We start from the raw sequence: 9,091 nt of genomic DNA, 5'->3' as shown, positions 1-9,091 counted from the left end.
CTGCACACATGGCCTCAAAGACAATGTAAAGAGGCACCCACGCACAAGCACACACACGTACATACACTCATACACCTGTGTGCATACACTCGCACGTGCGCACACACACTAGGATGCGTACACACACGCATGCACCCACGCACACATGCACGCATGCATGCGCTAGGGCTGCAAATCTTTGGGTATCCCACGATTCGATTCAGAATCGATTCTTGGGGTCACGATTCAGGATTTTTTTCCCCGATTCTTTAAAATCCAAACGATTCGAATTCAGAAACGATTATTTTCCAATTTAAAAATGATTCTCTATTCAATTCATATCAGGATCTACTCCAGTCTACTGGCATGAAAGCAGAGTACATTTACGTAGCTTTTATAATTGTAAAGGTTTTATCAACTTATTGCAATAATGTAAACAAACAAATGTAAATCCAAGACATGTCTGATTTATTCATGCTTGCACACATTCTTTTAACTTGTACAAACACAACATAATATCGAATAAATTATCGTAATAAAAAAAAATCATAATAGAAAATCATAAAATAAAAATCATATAATATCTAATAAATAATATCTAATAAAAGTCGATTTTTGGAAAATGAGAATTGATAGAAACACGTTTCGAATTCGAATCGATTTTTTCCTGCACCCCTAGCATGCGCACGCACGCAGTCGCACACACACACACACGCACGCACGCACGCACGCACGCACACACACACACACACACACACACACACACACACACGGGTGTTGAGTATATATACTGTATATACAGTATATACAGTATATATATATATATATATATATATATATATATATATATAATCTTTCCAACTTTCTACATGGCATACAGGAGGAGAATACTGCCCTGCATCTGGCAGCAAAGTATGGACACACAGACGTACTGCAAAAGATTGTGGACACTGGGATAGACATTGATGAGAGAAATATTGTGAGTGGCGTGGATTAGTGTTCCTACATTTATAGACACGGTTAGTTTTTTCAATGTGCATCCATTAGCCCAAGTAACTCTTTAACAATTACGGTCACGTTAAATGCTAAAATGACAGAATTAGAGCTGAAACCCGACATAGTCTATTGATGACACAATATATACAGTAGTTCAAATAGTAATAATAGTTACTTGGAACAAATGCCTTGTATTTACTTTTCTGTTATTTTTCAGGATGGACTCACAGCTTTGCACTTTGCAGCTGAAGGAGATCACTATGAAAGTGTCAGGCTATTGGTGGAGTCCTGTTGCAACATTAATGCATTAACTAATGTAAGGATTGTTTATTTACACTGCTCTATCGTATAGAAATATAACCCTACAAGACAAGCAACAGAGATTTATAACTACAACATTATCCATAATAGTTCTCATCGCTTTAAAATTGTGATTGCTTTGAAGAGTTTGGATTGTAGCCTGTCATATCGTTGTTCTGCAGAAGGACAAGAATGCTCTGCATTATGTGGCCCAGCACGGCTTTGACAGACTAGCCCATTTGCTGCTGGAGGCAGCAATCAACATGGACGCTGTAGACACTGTAAGTAGAATGTGATGTTTTATTAGCATTTGCTTCAATTAAACCTTATTGCTTTGGCGTAGTTTTGAGCTTGTAGGTCGGCTATTTTCAGAGATTAATATGACCGATTATTATGCCTTGTTGCATGTATGATCCACACAAACATTTCAAACTTGCAAGATCTGCTGCAATGTAGTGGGACCTGAAACGATCACGTTATACCATCAAGCATAATAGATCTGCTAAGTAATCTCTTCCTCTGGAGGTAGCATGACGCACTACAGTAAAACATGGTCTACATTTATTGTGCCAATGTATCAGAATCAGAAAAACACTTTATTATGTAACTCTTTGCCAAGGATGAGTTTCTGTACAGCTCAACACCCACAGCTCAACATAACACAATTAACACACAATGATACAGTAAGTGACAAATCAAGTAGGCTACCTGAGTGCAGGGGGGCATTGATAAGCAGTTATATCAAAATGAAAAATTGTGAGGGTTGGTTGTTGATTAAAGCTTCTTCCAGTATATTTGCTTGTAGATAGTATATATAGGCTGTTAGCTATCAGCCACCAGTTTAGTTTAAGTTGTCAGGAATACACAAGAGAAGACAAGATCATGAAAACTACTGGACATTGTAGCTAGGTAGAGGCTTTTTTTTTAAATCCAGGTAACAGAGTAGAAGTTCATGTGTTGAAACGTTTACTGTTGTTATTATTGTTGTTGGTTTAAAACAACATACATTGCAGGTACTACTATTGCAATTCAGTCAGTCAGTCAGTCAGTAAGTCAGTCAGTCAGTCAGTCAGTCATAGTACCCTGAGAGGTTTAGTTAAAATGTCTTCCTATTCTGTTTGTGTGTTTATTAGCAAAATAACAGATCGATTTTCATGAAACTTGATGGGACTGATCAATAGTCTGCGCAAAGTGGATGATTGTTTTCATATTTCTTTTGAATCAGCCCTTGGCCAGGGGAGATATTATTGGTCTTATGAGCTTCAGCGCCGCTTGTGAACCAGTAGGTGTCCTACTTGACACCAGGATTGAAATGTTTCAATATGGAGACCACATCCAACCACTGAAGCAGCAGTGTTCATTTCTTCAAATATAAAGAAATGGACTATGTTCATCGACTAACTCTTTTCACTGACGAAAACGAAATAAAAACTAAGCTATGATGACTAAAAGGTTAGGGAGGGACTAGTGGAGAAGAGATCCAGTAGAACTAAAAGGCATTTTATGATTGGTTGTGCTCTGAAAATACCAGATCTGCAAGCTCAACAAGAGCTCCCAACACTATGCTAGGCGGCTACGCTAGCAGTTTTCATGTGAAGTTCAGGGACATAGTAGCTAAATGTGGCATTACATTTTTATATATCTTAATTACAATGAAATAAGTTGACATGCTTTTTTTTAACCCATTCAGGCCTAGAATTATTGAATGCTTTAACCAGTGAAAAATAGCAGATATACAAGCTCACAGCGCGGCACCGAGTGCCGCGCTGCAAGCTTGTAGATCTGCTATTTTTTTTAAAGTCGTGAAAATGTGTGCAAATCTTTGAATATATGTATTTTTAAAGCAAACGTTTGTAACTCAAATTTTGCTTCTGGGTGGTCCCTGGAACTAGATATTTTGAGATGGGGGTCCGTGGCCAAATACATATCAGTTTGGGGGTCCTTCACATGAAAAGGTTTGAGAACCACTGACATAGTAGTCTCTCAAGAACAGACTAAATGAGCTCCAGTTAAGTGAAAAGGACCTTTTCTTTGACGATGGCTCGCCACATTGCTGACATAGAGACATAGGTTTTTCAAAAAACCTTAGAAGGATTCAAAAGACACTTATAGAATCGGGTCAAAATTCTAATTTTCACGATTTAAAAAAAATAGCAGATCTACAAGCTTGCAGCGCGGCACTCGGTGTCGCGCTGTGAGCTTGTAGATCTGCTATTTTTCAATGGTTAAAGCATAAAATAATGGTACACAATAATGTGTACCCGTTCTAAGGGTAACTGTAAAGGGTAAACTTGATTGTGTGTGTTATCATGATTATCGGTATGCCTGTGTTGCTGCAGGAAGGAGCCAAAGGCGAGTTCCGTAGGCAGCACAGAAGTGCCCCTCGTGTAATATTGCTTAATTAACCTTGTTTGCAGCTTTAAGGCATGATTATCAGTGATGTTACTAGGTTTTCAATGTAATGGGTCCCGGGACCCACAGGTGGTCATTCAAATGGGTCCCAGAAAAGTTTTATGAGTCCTCAATACAATGTTTTCGAGCGCTTTGAGCTTGTAGATCGGCTACTTTCAAAATGTTTGCCTATTTCTTATATTTATTTTACAATTTGGCTAATGTTTGAACTTAGAACTACTAAAACTACTAAAACACGTGCCCCTAATGAATTCGGGCGCGCAAAATGGCATCGGACGTCGGTGGAATCAAGACATTGACGTTTCTATCTCCTGTTTAAGACTTTCTACGTGGATTTTATTTGTGTTAACGTAGGGTAAAGTAGGATGCTTTCACCCATGAACAATGGTGGTGTCTGTGGAATTTTAAAATGTTTTTCTTTTACCGCGACCCGGTAAATTATTTTAACATGGACTCCAATGGAGGCTCATCCCCGGGACCCCAGGACCATGACATGAATGAGTCCCTGGGCGACTTGAATGAGTTTTTGATGTGGGATGCGCACGTAATGACATCACTGATGATTGATGTTTGGACTGTCTGTATGAGTGCCCTGGTTAATGTGATTCATTTTCTAAACAGCAAAACACTGCAGCCCTCCACATAGCTGTCTACAATAATCACTCTGAGTTGGTACGGTTACTCATAGATGCAGACTGTGACCTGGATATCTCTGACAATGTGAGTAGAAGTTTCCATGTCAGCGGGATGTTTTATGTAACACAGCTCACGGACTGTCTTTACTTCATGCAATGCATTTGATTTCGAATGACCAGCAAGTGGAGTATCTAAAGTGCTCTGGTTTGGGAGAAAGAAGTAATGTTATGAGATTTATCTGTGAGTGATGATTGGTTACGTGTCTGGAAATCCAACAGTATCCATGGTACATTGGCATGAAATGTTGTTTTTCACCTAAAGAAAATCGGCTTCACAGTTGTGAAGAATGTTAGTCAGAAATGTGTCACAATTCTTGAAAAGCAGACTCTGCGACATGAATGTGAACTGGCTTTAGTTTACTCTGTCACTGTGACTAGACGCCTTTGGCGAGCATTGGTCAGTCAGCTGATGGGGACTGGCATGTGTCACGTGATTCCCACCCACACAGAGACAGCAGACTGCCTTGCACATCGCAGCAGAGTACGGCCGGCAGGAACTGGCAGAGATGATCCTCATTGCTGGTGTTAACCTCAATCTGGTCGACAAGGTAGCTCACACACTGGAACTCAAGTTGCTAGGAAAATCCTCCTCCTAATCATTCTGCATCATTCACTCCAGCCATTACTCTGTATCTAATATACATTTTGTTTAAAAGAACACAATTTGTAGAGGATCATAGTTTTTTTTTTAAATATCTCCATTTCTATTATTAATTAAGGTTGTCTCAGTCTGTTAATGTAATAAGCTTCACAACCTCTATAGCTTACAGTGCAAGCACGCACACATGGTACTTGCCATGACAACTTAATTTTCCTCACGGGATCAATAAAGAAAATAAATGGGTATTGAATGTGGGTATTGAATGTTGTTTTTATTTCTTGCAATACAATGCAAGCTTTTTGAATGATGTAACATTACAGTCCAGCAATTACTCACTAGATTGACTTATACAGCAGGGAAAAACCTGCCTGGAGATAGCAGCAAGAGGCGGCCATATCATCTTGGTTGACATGATCCTCAAAGCAGATCGCTTTTACAAGTGGGAAAAGGCAAGTTTGCTGATCTTCCATCCTCATACAGTGCCTCAGATACAGGCTCACAACAAAAGAACTGGCGGACGATTATTAAATTATTCACCTTTTTCTTCTCTATTCCAGGATCACATGGGCAGTGAGCAGGACTCATGGGAGGGGAGACAGCTGAGCTTCAAGCAGGATCACCAGCCAGAGACGCAGCACCTTCGCTCTGTCCTGTATAGTCTGGCCACTAAGCACCTGTGCCGTGGGGAATGGAAGCTCCTCGCACAACACTGGGGCTTCACCGATGCACACATACGAGCTATTGAACAACAGTGGACAGGTGAGCTAAAGCTATTCTTGAAAGCACATACATGTACTATTCCCTAAACTTTCTCCTGACTCTACCAACATTAGTGGGAGCGTTTCAGGCAAGAATCGTGCACTTAATGAAAGAAGCATGAAATTTGGCACACAGTTATAACATGCCATATGGAACATTTTTGGGAAACTTCAAAGCCAATCAAAGTTGGCCTCTCATAGACTTTACAATAGAGTAAAATAATACAAAAAATAAATATGCTTTAAGTAGTATGTGAGGGGTCAAACTAGGTGTTTTTCGGGATTCTGAATCCAATGCAAGCATTTGTTTTGCACGAAAAACATTCCTTTCTGAGAAACGGCTGCCACAAAACTGTGAAAAGTGATGACTCATCACTAAACCATAGTTTTATGGGGTCCGTTTTTAGCCCAAGGAATGTTTTTCCTGCAAAACAAATGTTTGCATTGGATTCAGAATCCCGAAAAACACCTAGTTTGACTCACATGCTACTTAAAGCATATTTATTTTTTGTATTATTTTACTCTATAGTAAAGTCTATGAGAGCCCAACTTTGATTGGCTCCCACAAGTTTCCCAAGACAAATCTGCGATGCCCCTATAGCCAAAAATGTTATTATGGCATGTTCTAACTGTGTGCCAAATTTCTTTCATAAAGTGCACGATTCCATCAAAATGCTGCCCGAAACGCCTGGACTACATATGCTTGGCTAGAATTCCTTCCTTCCTTCCTTCCTTCCTTCCTTCCTTCCTTCCTTCCTGCCATGTTTTCCTTTGCATACCGTGGCAATTTGAAAATGCCACTATTTCTATATTTTGTCACAAAACAATAATTTATGTGGAACATTTTATTATATGGTACAGTGTACATGAACATTTTTGCCTATTCTAGGCACAAAAAGCTTCAAGGAGCATGGTCACCGGTTGCTACTGATCTGGCTTCATGGGGTGGTGACCCCAGGAGAGAACCCAATCAAGGGCCTATACGAGGGGCTGGTTGAAATCTCACGAACAGATCTGGCAGGTGAGTGTATGGATATAGTGCAAATTTTATTCACTGAACGAGATGTGGTCTTGTACTGCAAAGTAGCAGCATGGATAGATGATTGCTTGTTTCCTTAAATCCACCAGAAAGCATCCGGCAAAAGGCAAACGCAGACTCCAGCTCTCCCAAAAAATGTTCTACAATGTGAACAACACTGTGAATAATTGGGAATACAGCAGATACAATTGCCCTAATCTGAGTCAATGAAAACCAATTCAATTGCATAAACTACTTAGGGCTTATTTACTCTTAGTTTGTTGCAATTCTGTAATACATCTTATAATAATGAAATTATTTTGTTGTAATTGTCCCCATGCTTGCAATGTACAGATGTGAAAGTAACAAAAGCTTTTTTAAATATTTTCCATTGCTATTTAGGTAGTCTACTCATGTTTATCTCCATTTCAAAGGGCTTTATAGACAGACAATTGCAGCAAATAATTGCAGTAATTGTTTTCTTTTTTTGCATGTACCAGCAGCTGTGATATTTTATTTACACAAAGTATAACAGGCCGTGTCTTACAAGGTACTGTATTGTACTAGTATGCACAAATGCACTCTGTTCCTAACATCCATTATTGGGCTTTGCAGACTCAGTTACCAAGAAGAGGGGGAACTATGTCATGTATGTTTTATGTTTTAATATAACACTACACTGTAGAACAGGAGTGTGCCAAGTCGTTTGAATCACACGTTGTGTGCATGCGTGCGTGCGTGCGTGCGTGCGTGCGTGCGTGCGTGTGTGTGTGTGTGTGTGTGTGTGTGCATGCGTCTGTGGATGCCTGCGTGCGTGCCTTCACAGGCAGTAACTTACATTCCATATTTTGGTAGATTTTGGTTTGTTACGTACGTTTACATTACAACACCCCTCCTTTTCCACTCATCCATGCAAATGCAAACACCCTTGATCTAAATGACCCACACTTCACATGCACTTTGTTTTGTTCATGATTTCACATTAAATCTTTATTTAGCTGCTGTTGACAACTGTGCATGGTCTCCGTCTTTTGTTGCAAATCATGAGCCAGGTTGTAACAATAGGGCTTTTTACTCTTAGGGTTAACTTTAAACTAAACCCTCTCCTGGCTACAGAAAGCACAGGGATATCTTGGTTCGGGGTACTTACTATGTCGAGGAAGATGCATGGGGGTGGCTACACAAAAACCCTGGTGTGTGAAAAGGTTTTGGCCCCCCGGTGTCCACTGAACTACTGATATAAGATTTTAATTCATAACCAGTGCAATAATGTTTTTATTATTTGTAAACGTGATTTGAGTGCATAATGTCAATAAAACTGAATTTAAAAAAAAGCAATGTAGTTAATTATACATTTCTTTCCAAGCCTCTCTTTATATTATAACAACCAATCTGCTGGATATTATTTAAGTTTTGAGTGATCTTTCACTGAATGAGACTGTTTGGCAGATGCCGGCTATAAACATTCCCGCAATGTAGAATAAACCCACCCACACTAAGCATTGATCAGACCTATCATTTACAGTAACCTATTCTATACCTGCATTTAGTCATAATACATTATTGAAAAATCAGTCAAGAGTCAACAGACCTATGGGACAACCGACTACAGGGATGAGAGGAAATAAGTGAAATGTATATTATGAACTGGGGCTCAGCAATCAGATGTGCAGGGATTTCAGAGTTAAAGACAGTAATACTGTACATCAGGCCCTTATTTTCTCAACTGTTCAGTGAGTGACACATCTATACTGTATATAACACCACAGAGAATGCCCTGACAGGGAGGGCTAATTCTTATATCATCTCATTAGTAACCACATTTGTTGAGTCCCTAATGATCGCTTCAGCCGAAAGAAGTAGTGTTCCTCTCTACGTGACGGGGCACCCTGGGGTGCCGCGACGGCAGTCCAGGGGTACCGCGAGATCATTTGATAATATTTGGAATTTATGAAAAAATATTTAGTATCTTTTAAACTTGAAGTACGAAGTTATTTTCAGTCAGTTCTAAACAAAATGGCTATTATCTCAATGTTTCCCTTGCACCATAATCACTAAAATATCGTCACTGTCAGGCAGAAACCTCTGACGCACAAAACTTGTGGAAACAGACGATCTACAAGCACACAACGCCTTGCGATGCAAGATGTTGTGTGCTTGTAGATCTGCGGTTTTCACTAGTTTAGTACATTTTATAGATGATAAATACAAAACGAACAGTTTTGGATATACAAGGTTTCCACCCGACAACGACGATAATGCTATAAATATAAGGTGCTGGGAGTGAAAATTATAATGTAGGGGTGCCTCAGATTAAAAAAATATTTATGGG

The 9,091-nt window shown here is 39.5% G+C and overlaps 1 protein-coding gene across 1 annotated transcript in view; it reads left to right on the top strand.

Moving 5' to 3' along the window:
• ankdd1a (ankyrin repeat and death domain containing 1A) overlaps positions 1-6,949 on the top strand; it is an 11,839-nt gene extending 4,890 nt beyond the window's left edge. The window contains exons 6-15 of the mRNA XM_080730780.1: positions 1-25; positions 860-958; positions 1,193-1,291; positions 1,458-1,556; positions 4,309-4,407; positions 4,832-4,930; positions 5,337-5,432; positions 5,598-5,742; positions 6,631-6,762; positions 6,870-6,949. The exon at positions 1-25 is cut by the window's left edge and continues 74 nt beyond it. Coding sequence (XP_080586906.1) covers positions 1-25; positions 860-958; positions 1,193-1,291; positions 1,458-1,556; positions 4,309-4,407; positions 4,832-4,930; positions 5,337-5,432; positions 5,598-5,742; positions 6,631-6,762; positions 6,870-6,931 — 955 coding nt within the window. The 3' untranslated portion in view covers positions 6,932-6,949. The remainder of the gene's footprint in view (positions 26-859; positions 959-1,192; positions 1,292-1,457; positions 1,557-4,308; positions 4,408-4,831; positions 4,931-5,336; positions 5,433-5,597; positions 5,743-6,630; positions 6,763-6,869) is intronic.
• Positions 6,950-9,091: the final 2,142 nt, after the last annotated feature.

This window comes from Nannobrachium achirus, assembly GCF_963921795.1.
Source record: "Nannobrachium achirus genome assembly, chromosome: 7".
In the NCBI taxonomy this organism is placed as follows: Eukaryota; Metazoa; Chordata; class Actinopteri; order Myctophiformes; family Myctophidae; genus Nannobrachium; species Nannobrachium achirus.
The sequence above is the reverse complement of the archived record's forward strand: the minus strand, read 5'-3'. Positions and strand labels throughout refer to the sequence as shown.